The sequence below is a fragment of the Rhipicephalus microplus genome, chromosome 5, assembly GCF_043290135.1.
Source record: "Rhipicephalus microplus isolate Deutch F79 chromosome 5, USDA_Rmic, whole genome shotgun sequence".
NCBI lineage: Eukaryota > Metazoa > Arthropoda > Arachnida > Ixodida > Ixodidae > Rhipicephalus > Rhipicephalus microplus.
The window spans coordinates 124714252-124737625 of NC_134704.1; the positions used below are offsets into that span (position 1 = coordinate 124714252).

The 23374-nt window shown below is 42.8% G+C and overlaps 2 protein-coding genes across 5 annotated transcripts in view; one reads left to right on the forward strand and one right to left on the reverse strand.

Moving 5' to 3' along the window:
* Positions 1-22678, reverse strand: part of LOC119174256 (26S proteasome non-ATPase regulatory subunit 6) — a 63269-nt gene extending 40591 nt beyond the window's left edge. Inside the window, exon 1 of the mRNA XM_075895924.1 lies at positions 22557-22678. The gene's annotated coding sequence lies outside the window, so the exon portion shown is untranslated. The remainder of the gene's footprint in view (positions 1-22556) is intronic.
* Positions 1593-14485, forward strand: LOC119174255 (uncharacterized). 4 transcript variants are annotated; one of them, XM_075895919.1, is made up of 3 exons: positions 1593-1810; positions 3933-4542; positions 12327-14485. In XM_075895919.1, exons 1-3 carry the CDS (start codon positions 1786-1788, stop codon positions 14266-14268), a joined length of 2577 nt encoding a protein of 858 aa, XP_075752034.1. In that variant the 5' UTR covers positions 1593-1785; the 3' UTR covers positions 14269-14485. The 4 variants fall into 4 exon arrangements, with proteins under 4 accessions (XP_075752034.1, XP_075752037.1, XP_075752036.1 ...); XM_075895922.1 differs by having other exon boundaries at positions 3937-4542; XM_075895921.1 differs by lacking the exon at positions 1593-1810 and adding an exon at positions 2013-2159.
* Positions 22679-23374: the final 696 nt, after the last annotated feature.

Genomic DNA, 23374 nt, shown 5'->3' on the forward strand with positions numbered 1-23374 from the left:
CAGCAACCATGACAATGCCAATAAATAAGGCAAAACTAAATGTGTGCATAAATTATTTGGATGAAGGAAAAATATTCCCGGAAACTGGTATTGTCAACAAGAGCAGTGTAGTGTTTTGACACAGATCTGTGCAGATGCATATGGTCAGAGAAATGTGTGGAGGAATACAGCACAGTGTCATGTTAATCATGTAGAAACCACTTGCACAGTACCAATGAGAGGTGAGTGAATGGCACTGTATACATATATACCACGGCTAAAGTAATTCACATTGCCCTAATAATGTCTTCCGAGTCCATATTACAGATTTGGTGATGCTCGCTTATACTAAAAAAAAAAAAAAACCTTTACAAATGCTCCCCCTCTCCTCACCAAAGCTAATAGAGTTTTTGAATAGGGGCCCCGAAAGTCCTTTGTATATGGACGCAATGGGTCAATGAGGAGCGATACGAGTTTTCGAATAGGGTTTGAAGCGCAGGGGTGGATCCAGCCACTTATTTTAGGGGAGGGTGGGGGGGGGGGGGCGATCGATTGAAGTAACACCTGATCGAGGGGGATGCGTAGTCATGATTGTTCTTTCTTTACTAGCATAAAAGCCACTTCATTGCATAAATACTGTAAATATGTGCTCACAGTGATTTCACTCGACCCTTTGTCCTAATCAGTGATAGGAGGTAGATTACAAGCACTGAATGGGGGGGGGGGGGGGGCGCTGGCAAATACTCCCCTCCTCCCTCTGGATCTGCCACTGTTGCGGCGCCTGTCACTAGTCTTGGCCGAGAGCCGTCACTCAGTGGGTGACGTCACGTTTGTCTGACCCAAAACATCTGGGGCACGCTTTGGGACTCCCGCTAAATTCGAGAAATAGCGTCTCCAACCCAAACGCGGTTAGGGTTTCGCGCATGCGCAGTGGCCTTGACGCATTCAAGGTCAAAATTCACATGGCACTGAAGTGGCTGTGCGCGGTTGGCGCATGGGTCGGCGTACCAAAAATAGCATGAAGTCATCAATAATGAAAGTTCCTGGCGTAGCAGAGGGGGAGGGTTGGCAGAATTGATTAAGAAAAAAAAAAGATGGCTTTAGTCTTTCAGTCGTCTTGACGAGTGCCGCTGCGACGTTTTAGCAATTTCACATACTAATATACACACCTAGAATAGTTACGACCAGATACGATGCACATGCTTCGAAGCAGTACTCCTTTTGCTGGTGCCGCCAGGATTACGAGAATTTGCAAAACTGCGGCATCGTGTTCCGGTCTATCAACCGCTGGTTATGTCGAGGCAGTGCCTCCTTCAGGAGACAGTGCCTTGTTAGGCGAAGGGAAACGACCGAGAGTTCTGGCCATAGAGTTATTATATATATTAACTCTATGGTTATAGCCGACGACTGAGGCCCAGCCTCACCTAAACCAGGTTCAAGAAGATAATTTAGCTGCCGTGTTAAAGCTGGCATAAGTGTTCTTTGAACACACCAATCTTTTAGTCTTGCTGTCGCCCCACTGCCCTACACACTGCCCCTCAAGTTGCCGCGCGCGCCAGACCGGACGTCAAAGCTCAGAAGCTGACAGAAGCCAGATCAGAAGCCCTGCCAGGCCACGCCTACGCCAGCGCCGCGCGCCCGCGCTATGCGCGCAACTCGAGTGGTCACGATGGAGCATGGGGAGGAAGGAAAAGCTGTTATGCAGTGAATGTTTTGGTAGCGCATCGGATGTATATAATCGCTGAAACGGCGCCCAGGCGCTGCTATTCGCTGGTGCCAACGGCTGTAGCCCTTTGACAGCCCGAAATGTCGTCTTCTATTTGCGAGAAACGTAAGTAGCACTGCAGTGACTTGACTGCGCTTTTTGGAATGCTCCCTGACGAGCTCGCGCGGTTGGCACCACCACAGAACGTCTCCTCACGGCACAACATCTCTAAGCGTGCTCAGGGGGAATCGGCGCACTCTGCGCGCTGAAGTATCGCAGCCTAAATGTGTGTTGTTATGGTAGGTTTGTACTGACGACATAGCTTTTGCGCTACTTTTTTCACGCCGACCGTGGCGGCATGGTGCGGAGAATTGGGACACCTGTTCCCACAACAACGGGAAAGAGCGTCTGTAGCTTGCTGTGACATTTCGGCCATCCTCCGTGCATGTTCTGCTGCGAAGCCCGAAATCAAAAGGTGATATTGAGAACTGAGGTAATGTTTCGCTTATTGCTGAATGTGTTATAGCAAATAAGAGAGAGCATTTTTCTAGCGGACACAGCCAGCAAAGTTCCAGCATAGATGATGAATGAGCTTGTGGTGTGTTTCGTTATTGATCTGATATTCGCAAGCGTGCAGGCTTGCGTACCGCAATGTTGGATCATATGAGTCGGTGTTCACTACAATATAACTTCAAAATTTCACCCCTCCATTTCGCATTTTGTAGCTCCCGATATAGTGACTGTTTGGGCTAGTCGGCAGACGTAAGGGACACAGCGCACAACGATGGGTCCATATTCAAGCGAACCGATGGCAGCCTTCGATCGCTACAAACTAGAGCGTATTCATAACGATCGCAATATTCCGAAGTACCCCTCGAAGGCAAACATGTATGATCTCAGATTTTCGTCCGAGTGATCAACCGGCCGTGAATGAAGATGTGTTTATTTCACGACGCAATTCGACTTTTTCGTGACGCAACTCCATTTGAGAACTTCGGGTTAACTTCCGATAAAGTATGATAAAGAATCCCACTGTAGTCTGAGCCACATGTAAAGCTAATCTGCACTGAAATTAGCATTGCTGCGTTCGTTTACATTACTCATATACCAGATCAAGCCGCTGAACGTACGTGTTGAGTTCATTTCAGACAGTAGAAGAGAATGTCATACATCTACAGTCTATAACTTCTGTGTTTGGGTTTGTATTTAATTAACTGAAAAACGAGTTTTCTTCAGATGATCTGTGTTGCTCTCTACTTATCAGGGGCGAATCAAGTTTTACTTTTGTGCCGAAACGGCAGTCGCTGAATGCCTATGTGTGACATAACTGGTTTTAAAGTCTTTTCTTTCAATTTTTCGTGCTTTGACAAGATCGACTCACTAGTATTTTTTAGAACGTGTGATATTGTCTGTTGTTCACCTGAAAAACAAGGTGATTAATATTTACTCATAGTCACGTAGACCATAGCAGATTCCTTGAATATCTTCACAGCAAGCTGGTCTAGTCAGCACTATTACCTGTATTTTGTTCTAGACCATTTTCTCATTTTCCAAGCTTATACTCTTTTTTTTTATTATTTCCTGCACGACCAGTGCTTTCGGTAATACGAAACAATAACTTACCTTTGACTTGAACTCGTAATGACCGACTTCCAGTGATGTTCTGTTGAACATTTGCTTGCCAAAAGTGCTCATACAGAAAGATTGCACAGTTTTTATAGGAGAGAGAGAGAGAGAATAAGAGAACAAATTGAAAGAAAGGTGGGGAGGTCGACCAGAATTGTAGCATCCGGTTTGCTACCCTATACTTAGGGGTGAGGACAATCTCAAAGTGTGAAAGGAAAAGCCTGCTTGGGCATTATTTTGATCTGCTGTCGAGTGCACCGGCTACACGCGTTTGCACACTCATCTCATTTTCTGGACCATAAGATTTGGACCAATACAACCTTCTGGTATAAAGATTTAAAGCTTATGCATCAAAAAAAGGAAACAAAGCTTGAAATGCAAACAGGCGCACGCAAATAAACCCATAGACCACATTTGTAGACATTGCTCTGTAATATGAAAAAGTTTTGTGTGCTGTTGGTTTCACCTGTTGGTCGTGCCATTCCTAATAAACGGCTGAGAAATCCTAGTAGTTAGAATGCCTCAGTAAAAGTTGTATTGTCAATGGGTTCAAGCTGTACCCATTTAAAAAAAGACTCCATACTCCTGAAATTTGTCACAAATAATGTGCTCTTCTTTCCAGCAAGGGTTTCCATGCTCCCGGCATCTCCTCAGGCAGCTTACAATGCAAGTAAGACCAGCTCCGAGTCACCCAAGCCTAGTGACAAGCCCAGCGAGGAGGGCGCGCCTGGTGATGCGGGAAGTGACGAGGTGACTTCGCCAAGGACACTGAGGCTAACCAACAAGACACGCACGTGGTCTGCTGCCGAACTTCTCAGCAGCGATTCAGAGTCATCAGACACTGGCAACAACCGTCCTCGTGGCAAGAAGAAGAAGCCACGACCAAAGGGCACAGCGAAAAAGTCGCTGCACCGATCCGCCAGTGAACCAAGTTCTCAAGCCGGCAGCAGCAAGAAAGGGCTAGCGCAGCCTTCAAAAAAAAATTTCTGCAAGTCTGGCGGCGGCGAACCAGTTGGACAACCTAAGACAAGGAAGAGTCCTCAGAAGGGTCCGGTGCATTGTAAGGCCAGCTCTGAGAAAACTTCACTAAACAGTGCCAATACGACGGATGCCGCAGTCAGCTTGAACAGTGCTTTGCCGGTGAAGGAGGCAAGTATGGATAGCGGGCGTACGAATGCAAATGCAAAAGCTCCGCCAGCCTTGCAACGAGACAAAGCTGTGAGGCAGCCCACGTAAGTTTTTTTTTTTTTTTTCGCGGGGATGGGAACAGAGAACAATGTGACATCGGTGCCTGTATTTTCATGTCCTTCGTAGAACTGGTCTTCTTTCCCTGAGCCATAACCTAGTTTCAGCAGTAGTATTACATTTTCACTTCACATAAATGACCTTGACTTCGTGGGCATTGGCATGGCAGGGGTGCAAAAAAGGCACTTGCCCTCCACCCAAACTACAACAGCGCTTCCTCTGCCAGCCCCCCGAGAAAAAATCACGCCGACACACATGCTCGGCTGGCTATGACGGCTTAAAGGGACCCTGAAACAGTTTTGACAATTTTGTACAAACACATTAGGCTGGTAGACCAAGTCCCAAGGGTAATTTAGAGACCGATTTGAGCTCTTTGTGTAAACTGTATAATTTAACACATTTTAAAGCTGCAAATCGCTCCAGATCACTGCGAATTGGCCAAACACATTTTCAACCACCCATACACTAAGAGACACGCTCTGCCCCACTGACGTCATCGTTTCCAGCTGATCTGATTGGCTGTGAAGCGCACAGCACGGACTGCCGGTATTGGATCGTCGGCGGGATTTACGCGTATGCAGTCTCACGCCACATCATGACGCAGGTGCCATGGAGGCGGAGCTTAGCGCTGAGCGCTCGAAGGAAGAGTTGAGTGCAGTTGAGAGTGAAAGGCAGAGCGGAGGAGGAGCGTACTTTTTTAGTACTCGTAGCTCTGTTAAGAATGGGTGTTTCGATTGAACTCTGTTGCCAACAATTTGCTCCAGTAATAGTCTAATCAAAAACTGATTGTGAAAAAGCCGTTTCAGGGACCCTCTATAGAGGTATACTAGGGTAAACCGCACAAAAAGTCTAATTTGCAATTTCTTGACAGTGAAAAATGCACTGCGCTCTGAAGACCAATCCTGTGAAAGCCCGACGTCGAGGGGCCGCTCCAAGCAGTTTAAGTGCCCCGCCCAGATGCGCCTTGTGCACTCCCCTGGTGTACATAAATCTTCATTTTTCATAACTATTTTAGCTTCGATGTACCTATTCCCAAAAAGTAGTGAATCAATTCTGTTCAAATTTTGCATGTGTGAGCTACAAGTTGGGAAAAATCTGAACTGGAAAAATTGCTGATTTCTTAAAACGTGAAGCTGTAAAAAAATACAAAGCAATGCTCTGTGGCTTTGTGAATGCAATTGTTATTTTTTTGGCAGTAGCTCCCTAAAGGATGTCCAATTAGTGGCTTTGTGCATGCAGTTATTTTTTAGCCGTAACTCCCTAAAGTATGTCCAAGTTTTTTTGCTGAGATAATCATGATTCCAAAACTAAATAAACCACTGGGAGTAGGAAATATGTGACCCATATCCCTGACATCCTGCATCCGTAAGCTGTATGAACATAGGGTCCTAAACAGACCAACTCCATACCTGGAAGAAAACCGATGCCTGCCTGACACAATGTAAGGATTCGGCCACCATTGGTTAGCGTAAGACATCTTGTTACAGTTGAAGGAAGATGTCATCGATCACCTAGGCAAGCTCAGCAAAAGTGCAATCTTGGCATTAAACGTAAAAGGAGCGATGGGCAAGGTTTCTCATACCGGGACACTCTGCGGCAAAAAAAAACGTACCACTTTGTACAAAACTTTCTTACCAGCAGAATAGGAACAGTGCGCCTTGGCACTCTGATATCTGATCAGTTTGAAATGGCAAACAAAGGAAACCCTCAATTCTCTGTCATCTCACCACTCCTTTTTTATATTGCCGTGATTGAACTGCCAAACACATTGAAAGAAACACAGGAGATAAGCCATGCCCTATATGCAGATGACCTAACCATCTGGAAAACTGGCAGCTCTTCGCAAGATCTCAGCAGGATGCACTTCAAAAGGCAGTGGACCACACAGAAAAATACCTCAATGCTTGTGGGCTCACATGTGGGCCACAAAAGTCTGAGCTTCTTATGTTAAAAGCCAGAAAAAGGGGACGGTCGCCAACAGGTGAAATCCGAGAACCAAGCTTTAGTTGAATGGAGTGCAAATCTCTAAAGTGGAATCGCTCAGAGTCCTGGGTTTAGACATCCACAAAGATGAATAGGGTGCAGCCACATTATCAAAACTTCAAGAAACCGTAATGCAAGTTGTGCACTTGGTACGACGGGTATCAAACAAAAGGCACGGCTTAAAAGAACAAAAATTAATCAAGCACTCATCATCAGCAGGATTACTTACGGAACCACTTGCTTGACCCTCAAGATTGCTGAAGTTGAAAAACTGAATATCCTCATACGAAAGGTCATCTACACTGCCATAGGGATGTCTGAATGTGCTTCCACACAGCGACTGTCATACTTGGGTCTACCCAATATCTGGGAGGAGCTTGTGCTATCACACAAAGTAAATCAACTCGAACGGCTTAGACTTAATGAAACAGGACGAGCAACACTTCGAAGATTGGGCTATTCTGAAGCCATGCAACAATGTGACAAAAAAAAAAGATTATCGCAACAACAATTGGAAAGTACATCTCAGTAGCCCGCATCCCACGAAATATGCATCCTACCTACCATCTTGACAGAGGAAAATCCGGAATAAAGAAGCTCCGACAAGACTATGAATGCAATCCAGACACATGGCACACTGATGCAGCGAAATATCTAGAAATTCCAGGCCATGCTGTCAGTGTAGTTGACAGCGAAAGCAAAGAAGGGACGCCAGCTAGCTTCTCGACTGCATAAATCGATACGGCAGAAGAAACGGCGATAGCACTATTAGTCTCAACCTGTGCTGATACAGCAAAAATACTAACCGATTCCCAAGCACATTGTCGTAATTTTTAGAAAAGGAGAATTTTTAAGCAGGCCTTAGAAATTCTCGCTGTTGCAGCGAAGAATGATCAACTTGAAACGTACATCGTTTGCACTTCGGGTCACGAATTTCTTGTGGGAAATGAGGCAGCCAACACATTAGCTTGAGCTCATATTCACAGGGCATTCCGACAGGACGCACCAAGGAGGAAAGAAGCAGTACCCGAAAAGTACAATGATATATTGCAGCACTACAGGCTAAGCAAAAGAATTTATCTGCCAGCTCACACCAGCCTGAATAGGGAAGAGGCAGTAACACTTTGGAAGCTACAAACTAACAACTAAGTTCACAGTATGCTACTTCACCGCATCTCCCCAACTGAGTACTCTAGGCTTGTGTGAATAGTGAATTTTGAAGTTCAAAGCGAATTCGAAGTGAATAGTGATTTTGGTTGAATAACTTTGAATCGAATTCGAATAGTATATACGACACATAAAAAAAATGGGCATATTTATCATGACCTAACTAATCTTCACAATATTTGTTAAAAATTGAAATGAAGCCTCTATGCAAGTGCCTTTTTTTTTTATTCAAAGGAAGTCAAAAGAACTTTGAGCAGTACCAGGATTTGACTTACAGCAGGATGCAAGTATTAACCCTCAAGATACGTAACATTTTAAAATTCATTATTCTTAGAGCATATAAGCCATCAACAAGCTTTTAAGGTTAATAAAATGAATTTATTTGAGAGTAGTATTTTCATTGAAAGGGGCAGTGCAACACCTTTTCAAGTATCCATAGAATGAAATCATTCAAGAAGTTTATTGCCTCGTGAATTCGGCTTATCGCAAAAATTTTCCAATTTTCTAGTACGTGCAAAGTTGTAAAGGTTTGTCGCGTGCTGCAAGTGCACTCTCTTCCCATTCAATGAAAGTGCTGGAAGGTTAGCAGAAAGGGATGTTACGAGGAAAAAAATTAGTCAAACGTGCTTTCTGAGCTTGTGGGGTCATTTGCTGAAAGAGGAAAGCAACTTTCAGCTGACTTTGAGAATTTATTGTGAATCGCACGCCACATCCAGCGCTATAATATTAGGCTTGCATGTTTTCGGTAAGCCTTGACTATGGATCAGCAGCGTTTTCTGGGAATGCTCAAAAAGTGTTGCAGGGCCCCTTTAAATTTGAAAGGGACTTTGTAACAGAGCGTATTTTTTTGCATGAGTGCTTTCACGGTTCAGCATTCCTACACTGCAGTGAAACGTTCTTTACAGGTGGTATATTCGGATGAGTATGCATTTATTTGTTCCTTGCGAATACTTAGAAATGTTTAATATTTTAAATTCAAATCGAAGCGGATTCGAATACGCTACTATTCGTTCTAATATTTGAAGCATTCGAATATTTGCACAAGCTTAGAGTACTCGTACATATGCAAGTGCTGTGTTGTCCCGGACACACTATGCTCTATGGTATGGGGATGCAGACAAAACCCTGGAACCACTTCATTAATGGAGAGCAGTGGGAGGCCAAGTTATCGGACCCAGGCCTGAAGAATTAGTGCAGCCTGGTTCAATGGGCATGGCTACTTGGAATAAGGAGGCCACCCACCATGGGTGCCGAGTGCACTCGCTCAAAATAAAAGTTTATTATCTCTCATATATAACCAACGTGTCTCTGCAATAAGATGGCTGAATATTATTACATTCATTTTGGTTGTTACATTGAATAAGTAAACCCACTTTAAAATCTGGGTGTGGGCCATATGAAGGATAGGCAATATAGGCATATAAAAAAAATATCGCGTGACATCCAGTGGCATTCTTCATGAGCATCTGAAATTCTATGTGAATACTTGTAGCCTCTTCTAAAATACTACGTAAAACTTATGTATACCGCTTATCCCACCATAGCGCTTTAAGCAGCTACAGTATTGCACTATTCACAAGGGCATGAATTCAACTCGTTGCCATGGCAGCCACGTGCTGCTTGCAATTGAAGGATGTCTGTATTAAAGAACACTAGTGGTTGAAAATGAATTGGGAGCACCTTAATAGAGCTTGTTGATTAATCTTATCCCAGTTTTGGCTCATAAAAGCCTGATTACTTAATTACTGTTTTTTTCGCTTGTGGATTTCTAATGCTGCAGGGTCCATTTATGGCCTTTCCAGTGGCTTCTCATTGGGCAATAAGAGCTTGGGCAAGATTTGCTTTCAATTTTAGTCAGTTTCAGGTGTCACGCTGAGGCATATTTTGTGGCACGCAGACACTGATGTCTGATCTATGCATAGAACTATTTAGCAGTGGTGAAACATGGTAAAGAGCCATGTTCATCTTAATATAGCTGTAAATTTCTAGGTATTAAGTGGGACTGGGAGTGAAACTTGCACCCAGCTCACTGGGATTGATGTGCACGTTATTTTGTTCACATTGCTTGTTCTGTGCATTACATCAGATGTAGCTAATAGTAATATAGTCAGTGCATTTTCGTAGCATCATCCCCAAAAATCGGTTCCTTCTGGGGATTTCCTATCGATATGATGCATTGCACTTGGCTTGTAATGGCCTCATTAAATCGCACCACTGGTAAATCTGTTATTTATTTTAAACTAGCTTATCCAGGCAAGCTTCTTATTTAGCAGAACAAATTGGCAGTAACCAAGCTGGAGAAAAAATCACTGAAATGAAAAGACATTGTGATGCTTTTCAGTCTCTGCCATTCAAAGCGTGCTGCTGTTTATGGACTGCACGTAACATTCAACTTGTGTAGTATTGAGTTCATGGAGGAAGGAGAGCTGTGGAGAGGCCCTCGCAATGCAAGCTGCAGAGCGAGAAGTGTGGCAGGAGTCATGTTCCTTTGCAGGGGGCTTGTGAGATTCCGCGGTCACGCCGGCGTCTCGTGTCGTCTGCATCACCGCGTTCTTGGCCGCGTTGTTGATCACTGGCTTGACTTCTGAATACAGCTGTTGCACTTCAAAGATGATGCAATGTGTTAAAAGCTTACAGTGAGCTTTGGTCTTCACAATTTCAAGTTTAGTTTATATCGTTTTATACCAAATGTGGTTGCTTTCAAAGCTCGCGACCACTTTTTCTAAAATAGTTGAAGCTGTAGCATCGCTGTTTTCCTTTGGCACTGTGCTATTGCGTGCATCAGCAAAGGAAGCCTAGAATTTTAAGAGGAGAACGGAAGCGTATACGGCTCATAATGCAAGAGACAGCGGTGCGCCGTTCTCATGTACGCTGGTCACAACTATCAGAAAGCAGTATCTAACTCGTCTATTGGTTGACGACGGTAGTGCCACCTGGCGCATCTGAAATCGGCTCGCGCGGCTCGCCCTCTCTCTCTGGCACCTGCTGCGCATGATTGAACCGCCGAAGCCTGACCACGCTTGTGAGGGGGAGTCCTCTATTCTTCTTCCCTACTTCTGGCTTCACAAAATGGGATGTAATGGCCTCTTCTCAGTATATTCCTTCCTCCATGAGTGAAGCACATCTACCACAATAGTAGTGGACACATGGAACACATGATTGCATGCTACTTGTAGCTCATTCCTTCTTGTCCAGTCTTATTAACACTTACAGTTACAGGGTGGCATAGAAGCTAATGAAGTGAACGAGCATAATTGTCTTTTTAGTCCTCTGCTTGTGAAAATGAAATCTATAAGACTTAGATGTCTGCATACAGCTTGGATACAAGGGGTGCCATTCAAATGTCATGAAGAGGCACTTCTTATATATTGGCAAGTACAGTTTGACTGTTCTTGGTCAAGAGCAGTCTAGTTTGTAATTTATGATCTTGATAAGCCTACACACAATGTGGGAGTTTTCTTACACTAGTATGTTAACTGAAAGGACAATCCGATGATCAGCTGTGCAGCATTGAAGGCATTCTAGGTCGTCCATCATTTAATTTTCCTGTTTCTATCAGCATGCTACACAACGCTCATCTCACTGGGTTGACTATGACTTCTTTCCTTGAGGGTTTGGGAAGGCTTCGTGTCTGGGAACCGCCACCCATGACAACCTCGGTAAACTTGCACGTCAATGGAAGATAGTACAGTTCAGTACAATTAAAGGCTCTTCCTGTGTACACACACGCTGCACTTTTTTGTAATCTTATCTTATTTCATACAGTATGTCATTGTAAATTCTGTATTCATTACAGTTTTACTTGAGGAAAGTTGGCGGTATTAATTGGATTAGCCAAGCTAGCAAATATTAACCCAATGGTAACATGCAGACGATGGAGGCGAAAATGCTGTAGACTGAGGGCTCAGTTTTGGGTGCACAAACCCCAGGAGGTCGAAATTTTCAGAGCCCTCCACTATGGCATCTCTCATAATCATATGGTGGTTTTGGGATGTTGCAGTTATGTTTCATTTCAGCTTCTTATGCACTGATTGAGCCTGTGTAGTGTTGAATTTTTTTCATGGGTTTTGTTATATTCCGCTGCCTCATGGCTCTATTTAACAACTTCACACCTTATCTGAGCCTCAGTAGAGTGGCTTGTTGGACGAGTTGGTTCATTCTTACTTAGCGCGAGAAACGAAGGCGAGAGAAGCTGTGTTTGTTTAGTCCTTTTCTCATCTTTGTCTTCTGCATCATCATCACCATCATTATCACCAGCCTGACTACGTCCACTGCAGTACAAAGGCTTCTCCCATGTTCTGCCAGTTAACCCGCCTGCATCAAGTCTATCTAAAAATATCTGAGCTTGTTCTTTTTTGAATGCATGATTGATTTTTAGATCCTGCTAAGTGACAACTTGTTACTTTGTATCATAGTGATTGTTGTATTGAAACCTCCATGTGATGCTCAGTTGTAGTTGCCGGCATAGCCTTTGTGGCTGTTGTCTGCAAATAAATTAACACTTAGAAAGATGAGGACGTTCACTGATTGTTTGTCCCTGTGTAACATTAATTTCCGCACTGTTCATGTCTCATTCAACCATGTTGACTCAACAGCCCCTCTAAACTTGTTTTCTCTGCAGGATAAAAGAAAAAGACAGCCCATACAGGTGCAGTGTTCAAGGATGTCCATCAAACACAGACGAGTGCTGCATCGGTCTCTGGCTGTTCGCGCTACCTTGTGAAGAAGACAGTGCACCACTGCGCTCTGCTTGGCTTAACAGTGTCCCTATTGATGAGGAGGTCAACAGACCACGAAGTCCCCGCGTGTGCTTTCGGCATTTCGAGAAGGACGACTTTGTGTCCAACAAGAACCGCCTTGCTGGCCTTTATGAAAAGGCTGTGCCTTCAATACGCATTCCAACACAAACCAACCCAAAAGTGAAATGCAAGAGCTTCCAAGGAAATCAACCAAATGTTAGCATCAGAACTGGTGCACCAGTTGGCAGCAGTAACCTCCAGACAGCAGACAAGGCTAAATTTATAAACAGAGCCAGAACAGATGGCAAACTCAAGTCGAAATTTGGAATTTCCAGAAATATAGGTTTAATACGAGCCAGGATGATTTCAACAACAAGCAGCAGCTCAAAAGTGAGAAAACTGCCAGAGTTAAGGCCCAAGCCGAAACCTGGCCAAATATCAAACATTTCTCTAACTTATACTCAGCCTGCAGTTTCCAGTAAAACAAACGCATCAAAGGAGGCCAGTTCATTGTTGTCGAGCCATTCGAAAGGCGCAACCACAGCAGGTTCAATAAGCAGCAGCTCAAATTTTGTGTATCATTCTAAGCTCCTGTTTCACAAAGAGACAAGTCCAATGTCTCACTGTTTCTCAAAGATAATTGACCAGTCAATATCTGTTTTTTCTGGGACAAGCTCAGTACCGAGCAACACTGACTCAATGAGCCAGCTGAAACCCGTTGGTGAGATTACATCGGCACCGATGCCAGACGTGTCGCAGCTGGTTGCTCCAGCATTACTAAGTGGTGGAACGGTTGCAACCCTTGAGAAGCAGTTCCGCGCACCAGAATTGACTGTTGCAAAGAAACCATTTACGGCGTCAAGCGGTATGAAACCAACAGCTGAGTGTTTCTTTAGTGCAAGTGGCTTGTCAGTAGTAGAAGACGCCATAAAGGTAATGATGAAGCAAAAAGTTGTCAAAGAGACCAATCTTTTCTCTGCAGGTGTTGGCGGTAATGTCGCTCATTATGGTTCACGGGAGAATCGCGAATCACTTGCTGCCCAAATAGATGGTACAGTTGGCCGCTCTGATTCACGCCTCTCTCTTCGATCTAGTGAATTGAATAGTTCCCTTTTACCTGTGCCAATTCGCTTGCCTTCGACAGGCGAGTCTTGGAGTGTGGGATCGAAGGGTGAATATCAAAATCGGGCTTCAAGTAATTCCATTGGCACCACTAGCCTCACTTGTGCATCATCTGGTAAGTGTGAAATTGTGGAGTCTTCTTACGCCGTAACAACCCAGTGGGACTGCAGCAGGGGCTCGGCACCATTGCTCAGTCCGAGTGAAAGGTTACCTCAAAATGTTTTTAGTGCAGTGAGTTCTAAACATTCCTCATCCCAAAGTGCCAAGGAGCAGACATTCGAACGTACTGCAGAGGTAGGTGCGGGTAGTAGTGAATCTAACCACACTACTGCCTGCAATGCTGCCTTCGCATCTAAGGACCAATGCAACACTTTGGGGAACATTGTGGCCATCGGTCAGGAATGTAGGCGTGAACCTAGTGTACTTGAGCGAGAAGTTATTCCCTACCGGGAACATGTGTCGCGTCCAGGAAGCAGGAGTACGTGCTGCACTCCTGATCATTCCAGTGTGCTTACTGAAAATGGTGACAGTGAGCAGAGTGAGGGATCCGCCGACGAATGGGTACCGTTTGATCCTTCACATGAAAAGTACGTTATAGAAAAGCAGTACATAGAAGGGGAAGATCTGGGAATGAGCGTTTATTGTAAGATAAGGTGGCTTCCTACGTCTGCAGCTGCCATTAAATTCGGCGGTGGTCCTTGAACCGCTGGCTGCTGACAGGCTAATGGACTGAGGCAGAATTTCAGCAGCACAAGTGCTGTAGTCGACTGTGATAAAAAAACAACTTTAAAGATGCAGCAGTGTGCAGTTGTGTTTCGTGCTGATAACTCATTTTATTGTTGCTTTATTTATTGCAGCATGTAGTTCTCTGTCTTTTTCCATAACGTATGTCGTGTAATAAATGATGTGTCGTTGTGAAGTGTGCGTGTGTCAGTGTTATCAAAACCATTTCAAAAAAGAAAAGTGTTACTAAACAGTGTTGGGAGTGTGATTGCTAGGAGGTGGTATTCTTATAATACATGCTAAAATTGTACATGTATATGCTGATGGCTATTGAGATGGGGAGGCGTGTAAACACCTTGGCGTTGTTGTCTCTGCACACAATAGAGCAAATGAATCAAAGTGAATCTGTTGCCCTTCTATGAACAATCTGCCAACTAAGCAAATGCCAGCCAAATGTATGTGGCATGTAGAGCAAACATATTGTATAGTTAAAGGAATTTGACTCGAGTAATGTTGGAGCACCTGCCAGAGATACACGGCGCATTACAGAAAGCGTTTCGGGCTCGTCTTTAGAAGGGCGAGGGTGTTGTAGGCATCGGTCAGCAACGAACGTGGAGCTCGCTCACACTCACTCATGGAATATATTTTGCCTTTAAGACTCACTCGGACCCATACCAAATTTTTTTTTACATGGACTTGCTGAAACTCAGACTCGCTAAAATTTTTTTTTCAACCGAACTCACTCGGACTCTAACCCCCTGTATTCAGAAATGCTCCTTGATTTGAACTTAACTTGCACCGCCTTCAATGCAATTCGTTAGAAGTGTAAAATGTATTCATGCATTTGTGCTGCCTTGGCACTACCTAAAGCAGCACGTTTGAAACCTGTTTGCACTGCATTATAGGTGGTGGCAAGTCGAGTTCAAGTGAAGCAATGTTCCTGAATACGAGGGTGACTCGCCATAAGGTTACTTACTTGGACTCACTCAGGCTCACGGCTCAGTCTGAGTCGGTCGATTCATGAGTCTGTTGGCGTTCATGTAACTTGTACCGAATTTTCAATGCTCGTTAACAGCAACATCTCGCATAAGTGCCTCACTAGGCACTTCTTGATCTCGTATATTTAATTACCAGTTATCGCTGGCTGTAATCCAGTAGATGCACACTTATAGAAAGAGATGACCCGTGAAATATATTAATTAGAAATTTTCTTAATAAAAAGCTTATTGAGAAGGTCAAAGCACCTAACTGGCCCATGACTCGTCCCTCTGATAAATAAATGTTGAGCTGGCTTACGAGTGCTAGTCCATTGTGTGTGCGAGTACACGAGAGTATAAAAGCATGCTGACACAAGGCTGATAATAATGCTGAAGTTTAGTAGTTATCGCCATATTTTGGCACAAAAATGAGGAGCTCGCTCTGACTCGCTCGTGAAATACATTTTGCCCCTCGGACTTGCTTTAACTCACACTCGCCAAAATGTTTCTCAAGGAGACTCATTCAGACAGAGGCTTACTAAAATTTATCTCAGCTTATCTCACCCGCATTTAATCTCCTAAAAGTACTATATATACTCACTCACACTCACGGCGTCGTCTAAAGGAGTTGGACTTGTGAGTGAGATTGCATGCAGACATATAGTGGTAGGTTAACCTTTCTCACTGAAATATAATTCTAGTTACGCCCATTTAAAGGTATCCGCCTGAGTAGATATAAAGTAGAGTGAAATACACTGAACAATGAGAAACTGTGCTTTCTGAACTTTTGTATGTTTTCTATGAGAAAGTAACCTGCTTACGACATTGCTCGCGTGCCACATTTTTGCTTATAATAATGAATTCTGGCTGTTGGGTGTTTGTGCCCAAAGTCAGTGGAGTGCAAAATCAGTGGAAATTGAGAAAAAAAAAATTATGCCGCTGAATCACGCCCACAACCCCGTCGCCCCCTTCATATTCGCATTATGCTTCACCGTGTAGCGTCGTGGCAATGAGGCAAAGCTGACTTTTGAAATCCGTTACTGCGTGAGTGCGGTGGTAGCCTCTGTTATTGTACTTTGGGATATGCAGTTCGAATACAAACTTGACACTTGGCAGAGTTTTAGTGTCCGGAACCTCAGGCATTGTCATACTTCGGCTGTACAGGGTTGTGGCAGCTTTGCTAGTGTTTCAAAAACGTCCGAAAAATCGGCAGCCTTGTCATCTATGTCTTGAGCTTTTTTATATGTGGGTTTGACTTCAAGGAAAAATTCAGCCTTTTTTTTTTAGACAAATTAAAAAAAAAGATTCTATCAAAGCGCGTTTTCTGAGCCAAAACCACGATGTGCTTATGAGGGACGTCGTAGTGGAGGGCTTTGGAAGTTTCGACCATCCGGTATTCTTCAATTTGCACTGCCATCGTTACTAGTACCTCGTGTACTAGCATTTGGCATCGATCGAAATGCGACCGCCGCAACCTTGGATCAACAGCGAGGCACCGTAACAGCTATGCCACCACGGTGTATATAGCATAATATGTATTAATATGTCTGTTTGAACGTGATCACAAAAGTCCGCTGTGAGTTGGTGCATTTCATAGCGTTATTTTCTCTGGTGTTGAGTAAATAAAGGCTTCCAAATCTTGTAACCACCTCGCGACTCTTTTCGAAGCTACATTATTTTTAGCAATGTCGAAAGTTTGACGTCACTGCAAGCTCCTACAATACTTCAGCGGCATCGCCACTCATATTTTCGTCGATTTTTCTGACTTACGAAATTTTTTTTTCTCTCCTTAATATATCTCATTAAGGGACACTAAATGCAACTATAATGTCGACGTTTACTGTTGAAATAGCGGTCCAGAAACCTCGTAGTGTTAATTTTGTGCCAGGGAAGGGCTTACTTTGAAATAAAATCATGTTTTATTGGCCCGCATTGGGTTAGCGCACTTCAAATCACTCGCCCCAAAAAGCGGAATGACTCGCGTCACTGTTGCCGTGCACAACGTTTCTCGGCTTTACTGCGCAGTCGCCAACACTAGTAGACAGAACGAAAGCAGCGGCAGCCACAGCAGCAACAACGGTCATTGATCAATTTCCTGTCATTGGCTCCAAGATGGCAGACATGTTTTGGTTCAACAGTGCCCCGCTAGATAGCACGACATGTTCATTGCAACTAGAGTTACTGCATATGCTACCTCTAGGTAGCATATACAGTAAAACGGTAGCATGTACAGTAACTCTAAGTGTAACCACGCAAAAATGAATTTTCGAACCACTATGCGCATAAGCTCAAATGCTCGACTTATTCAATTAGAGAATACTTTTCTGTTGCGACCAGGTTAGCAAGGCGAAAGTTACTTGAATTCGCCGAGATGCAGGATAAGAGAGGCAAGCTTGTCTTTGATAAACTACTGATTGATCAACAAACGTACGTGCATAATAGTGCAACAGACACTGTTATAGCAGCTGCTAGATAGCTAGGCAGGGATAAAAGAACTCGAGCAATACCTAGACCTAGTCGCAGCAGCTTTCAAACATTATCTTTATTTCTTACTAATATTCAAAGCCTTCTTCCTAAACGTGATGATTTGTGTTCCTTCTGGGAAGATGCTGATAGCGATATTGTTGCACTTACGGAGACCTGGTTGCATCCGAATGTAATGGACAGTGAAATTTTTGCCAACCCAAATAAGTATAGCCCTTATAGACAAGACCGCACAGCTAGAAAAGGCAGTGGTGTTTTTATAGCTATAAAAAAAGGATTAGCGCCGTTTTTGGTGAATACAGACTCCTGCCTTGAAATAGTGTGGGCCGCCTGTACTACATCAACGGCAAAGGTACTGGTTGGCGTCTGCTACCGTCCGCCAAATTCCAATAGCTCCTTCATTGACGAACTTCGAAGTTTAATTGCTTAATTCGGCTATCAGTAAATACCCAGCCGGCATTACTTACCTGGTTGGTGACTTTAACTTTCCGCAAATAGACTGGTCTCAATTGTCATCTTCTTGCAAGAATGCAACAGAGCTCATAAACCTCACCGTAGACCAATTTTTTCCAAGCAATTAACCAGCCAACTCGCGGTACTAATATTCTAGATCTCGTTTTCTGCAATGCTCGTGAGTCATTTGGTGGAGTTTTATACCTTGACGGTTTTAGTGATCACAGGCTTATCCAATTACAACTCATCATTCCTCTTGCATTTCAAGGTAGCACAATCACTCAAATCCGCGATTACAATCTAGCTAATTGTAAGGATATGACTATTGAAGTTAACAAATTTTTTGTTCGGACATATTTACCTTCGTTTTTTGATAGGAGAGTTGAGCAGAACTGGGTGCTTTTTAAGAACGTGCTAACAAATTTAGTGCACCGATACGTTCCCGTGGTGTTCATTTCCAATCATAAAACTTATCCCTGGTTTAACGAACATCTTAATCGTCATCGTAATAAAAAGAAGCGCCTGTACAGAAAAGCTAAGCTTGCAATTACATCATCGGCTTGAAAAAAATATCACGAATGCTTAAAAAGCTACTGTTGCGCCATTCGAACTTCAAAAAAGAAATATTTTTGCCAGGATCTTTACTCTCTCTTAAAATCTAATCCTAAGAAGTTTTGGCGTGTTGTGTTTCCGAATAGCCTTAGTAATCACATTTCACTGTGTGTCGATAAACAGCGGCCACTCGATGATAGCGAATGCCCGCATGTCTTTAACAGATATTTTGCTTCTGTATTTACGAGGAAAGATCATTCCAACATGCCCATTGTTCCTGACCATGATTATCAGTACATAAGTACGATTGATGTCTCCGCTGAAGGTGTCGCTAATCTCATAGGAAATCTCAAGATCTCAACCAGTGCTGGAGCTGACAACATTAACTCAAAGATATTAAAAAAAACATAATCCTAATATCAAGTAAAATTCTTTGCTATATTTTTTAGCAATCATTATCATCAGGCTTATTACCCACGCACTAGAAGATCGCCAAGGTTATCCCAATCAAAAGTGGTAATAAAAATTCCCCGCACAATTATGGACCCATATCACTAACATGCATTTGCTGTAAGTTACTTGAACACATTATCGCCTCCCATATTTACGCTCATTTTGAACATAATTTCTTCTTTTTTCCTCGGCAACACGGTTTCAGAAAAGGACTGTGATGTGACACGCAGCTGCTAGAATTCACAACTGACTTGCACTCTAACATGGGGGCTAATCTTCAAACGGATTGCATTTTTTTTAAATGCGAAGCATTTCTTACCGAACTTCGGCGACTTTGAGCGTATCTATCTATCTATCTATCTATCTATCTATCTATCTATCTATCTATCTATCTATCTATCTATCTATCTATCTATCTATCTATCTATCTATCTATCTATCTATCTATCTATCTATCTATCTATCTATCTATCTATCTATCTATCTATCTATCTATCTATCTATCTATCTATCTATCTATCTATCTATCTATCTATCTATCTATCTATCTGTCTGTCTGTCTGTCTGTCTGTCTATCTATCTATCTATCTATCTATCTATCTATCTATCTATCTATCTATCTATCTATCTATCTATCTATCTATCTATCTATCTATCTATCTATCTATCTATCTTCTATCTATCTATCTATCTATCTATCTATCTATCTATCTATCTATCTATCTATCTATCTATCTATTATCTGTCTGTCTGTCTGTCTGTCTGTCTATCTATCTATCTATCTATCTATCTATCTATCTATCTATCTATCTATCTATCTATCTATCTATCTATCTATCTATCTATCTATCTATCTATCTATCTATCTATCTGTCTGTCTGTCTGTCTGTCTGTCTGTCTGTCTGTCTGTCTGTCTGTCTGTCTATCTATCTATCTATCTATCTATCTATCTATCTATCTATCTATCTATCTATCTATCTATCTATCTATCTATCTATCTATCTATCTATCTATCTAGCCGCCTAAGACTTTTAGCTCTCCTGGCTGTTTCAATAATGGTATCAATACCAAACTTGGTATGGCATAACATGACTGTATGAACAACATATTTGACTAGTCATAACATGAAAATCATGGCATGTATGTGATGAATGTCATGATTTACAGTCCGTGGTCCTGCAGCTCTTGCAATGGTTTTGTTCACATGGCATGTTGCAAAACTGGTATGGTATTACATAATTGCATGGCGAACACAAGCGACAGACCCTAACATTAAAATCATGACATGCGTGTCATGTAACAACATGACTACATGCCACGCTCATGATGCGCTCGCGGCCGTTTCGCTGGCGTCACATATAGCAAATTTGGTATTACGGTACGTGAATGAATGACGAAGGTATGTGACTGGTGCAAACGTGATAATCATGAGATGCGTGTGATGTGACAACATGGCTACATGCCATGCTCATGATGAGCTCGCGGCTGTTTCGCTAGCTTCACTTATACCAAATGTGGTATTACGGGACGTGAATGGATGACGAACGTATGATACTGATGCAAACATGATAAACGTGAGATGCGTGTCCTGTAACAACATGACTACATGCTACGCTCATGATGCTCTCGCGGCCATTTCGCTAGCTTCACGTGTACCAAACTCGGTATTACGTGACACGAACGGACGAGATAGGTAAATGACAGATACAAACATGATAATCACGACATGCGTGTCATGTAACAACATGACTACATGGCGCACTCATGATGCACTCGCGGCTGTTTTTCTAGCTCACACATGCCGAATTAGGTATTACTTAATGGACGTGGATAGATGATTAAGGTATGTGACTTGTGCAAACATGATAATCATGAGATGTGTGTCATGTGAGAACATGACTACTTGCCGTAGTCAAGGCGCCAATACATTTCGACGTGACGTGGTGCGCGTGCTCGCCGGCGTTCATTTCGTCACGTCACGCCGGCGTTGCGACGCCAGGCACCGGTCCTGCCATATATTTGGAGCAACGCCTCCTCTATAGGGAGGCGTTGTTTGGAGGCGCGTGCCGCGCTGTGTTGTTTTGACGCATGCGCGTTTCAGTTCGTCGGGCGTCCCTCCATCACGAAAACAGGGAGACGCAGTGTTGTCTGGGTAACGCATCGGCGCGAAATGCAGCATGTCGCACTTCGGACCAGTTGCCGTCGGGCCGCGGCGACGGACGCTAGTCGCGCCTGGCGTCAGTCTGCCCGCATTTTGCTAACGTAGCGTCGCTGTGCCCTGCGTGCGCGCGCGTCAACACTACATTGAAGTATATTGGGCCCCTCATGAAGCGCTCGCGGCCGTTTCGCTAGCTCCACATATACCAAATTTGGTGTTATGGGACGTCAATAGATGACGAAAGTATATGTCTGGTGCAAATATGATAATCCTCACATGCTTGTCATGCTAGAACATGACAACATATAGAACATGACAACATGCTCATAGCGTGCTCGTGGTCGTTTCGCTAGCTCAGCATATACTAAATTTGATATCATGTAACGTGAAAAGAGGACGAAGGTAAACGACACATCCAAACATGATAATCATGACACAAAAGTCACGTACAGCATCATTTCCTTCCACCTCGTAACGTTCTGCTGATTTTAAAATTACATATCAACCTTTCTCATTCGTGCTTCGCATATCATCGATTCCCACTGTACGTGGATGGGATCTGCCATTTTTTTTTTTTTAGATTTTGCTAAAGCATTTGACTGTGTGGCACACTCGCGTTTATTCTCGAAATTATCAGCTCTCTGTCTGGATTCTTTAACATTATCATGGCTTCGTAACTTTCTTTCTTTCCGTCAGCAGTTTACTTCAGCTAACAGTTTTACCTCATCTCTTTGTAACGTAACATCAGGTGTGCTTCAGGGCAGTGTCCTTGGTCCTTTACTGTTCCTAATATACATTAACGATTTACCCACAGGCATATCTTCTAACCTACGTCTTTTCGCTGAAGACTGCATCATTTACCGCTCAATTAAATCCACTGAATATCACCTCGTACTTCGAAATGATCTCATAATAATTACAAAGTGGTGTGACAAATGGCAGATGAGTCTTAACTCTACTAAATGCAAGGTTATCACTTTCAGCCGCAAGCGCATCAATTCCGATTTTTCATACCTCATAGATAGTACATTTGTATCCCAGGCATCATCGTATATATATTTAGGCGTACATCTCAAGCACAATCTTTCATGGGACATGCATATTAACACCACCACTGCCAAGACATCTAGGTCACTTGTATACCTGCGCCGGAACTTGCGGAACTCACCAAGCAGTCTAAGACAACTCACCTATGAAACCATCGTTCGTCCGCAATTAGAATATGCTTCACCAGTGTGGTCTCCTCATCAAATCTACCTTACTAAGAAGCTTGAGTCTGTACAAAACAAAGCCGCTCGTTTCATTACTTCCAGCTACATCCCACATTCCAGTATAGTGCAGATAAAACATGATATGGCGCTTGTGCTATTAATTGTACGTCGTTTCATTGCTCTTTTATCTTTATTCCATAAATATCGCATTAGCATCAGGCCATCTCCCTTACCACTGGAAGCGCCTTCACGCATATCACGCCGCTTGCGTAATCAATATATAGCATTAACACATCAGTGGACGAACTACCACTTTTTATTCATCAGCACTTCCCCGAGCCATTGTTCTATGGAATGATCTTCCCGACAATATTGCATCTATCAGTAACCATCATGCAGTTCTTGACCAATTGCGTAAGCATTTCTTGTCGTCACCATTACTTTTTATTTCGCGAATTCTTTCTCCATTCTTTCTTTTGTGTGTGATTGGCGAAAAATTGTTTTCTGGAATTGGAAATGCTGTTTCTCTGTGGGAAAATGCTTTGCACTGTACATGTATATATATATATATATATATATATATATATATATATATATATATATATATATATATATATATATATATATATATATATATATATATATATATATATATATATATATATATATATATATATATATATATATATATATATATATATATATATATATATATATATGTATATATATATATATGTATACATACATATATATATGTATATATATATGTGCTTTTTTTTCTTTGCTGTTGATTGCTG

What these genes read in the sequence shown, in the direction of transcription:
- LOC119174255 (XM_075895919.1), top strand. Translation starts at nt 1,786, where the DNA reads ATGTCGTCTTCTATTTGCGAGAAAC. An exon ending in GTCTTCTATTTGCGAGAAAC is followed by an intron (nt 1,811 to 3,932) that starts GTAAGTAGCACT and finishes TCTTCTTTCCAG; the next exon opens with CAAGGGTTTCCATGCTCCCG. An exon ending in AAAGCTGTGAGGCAGCCCAC is followed by an intron (nt 4,543 to 12,326) that starts GTAAGTTTTTTT and finishes TTTTCTCTGCAG; the next exon opens with GATAAAAGAAAAAGACAGCC.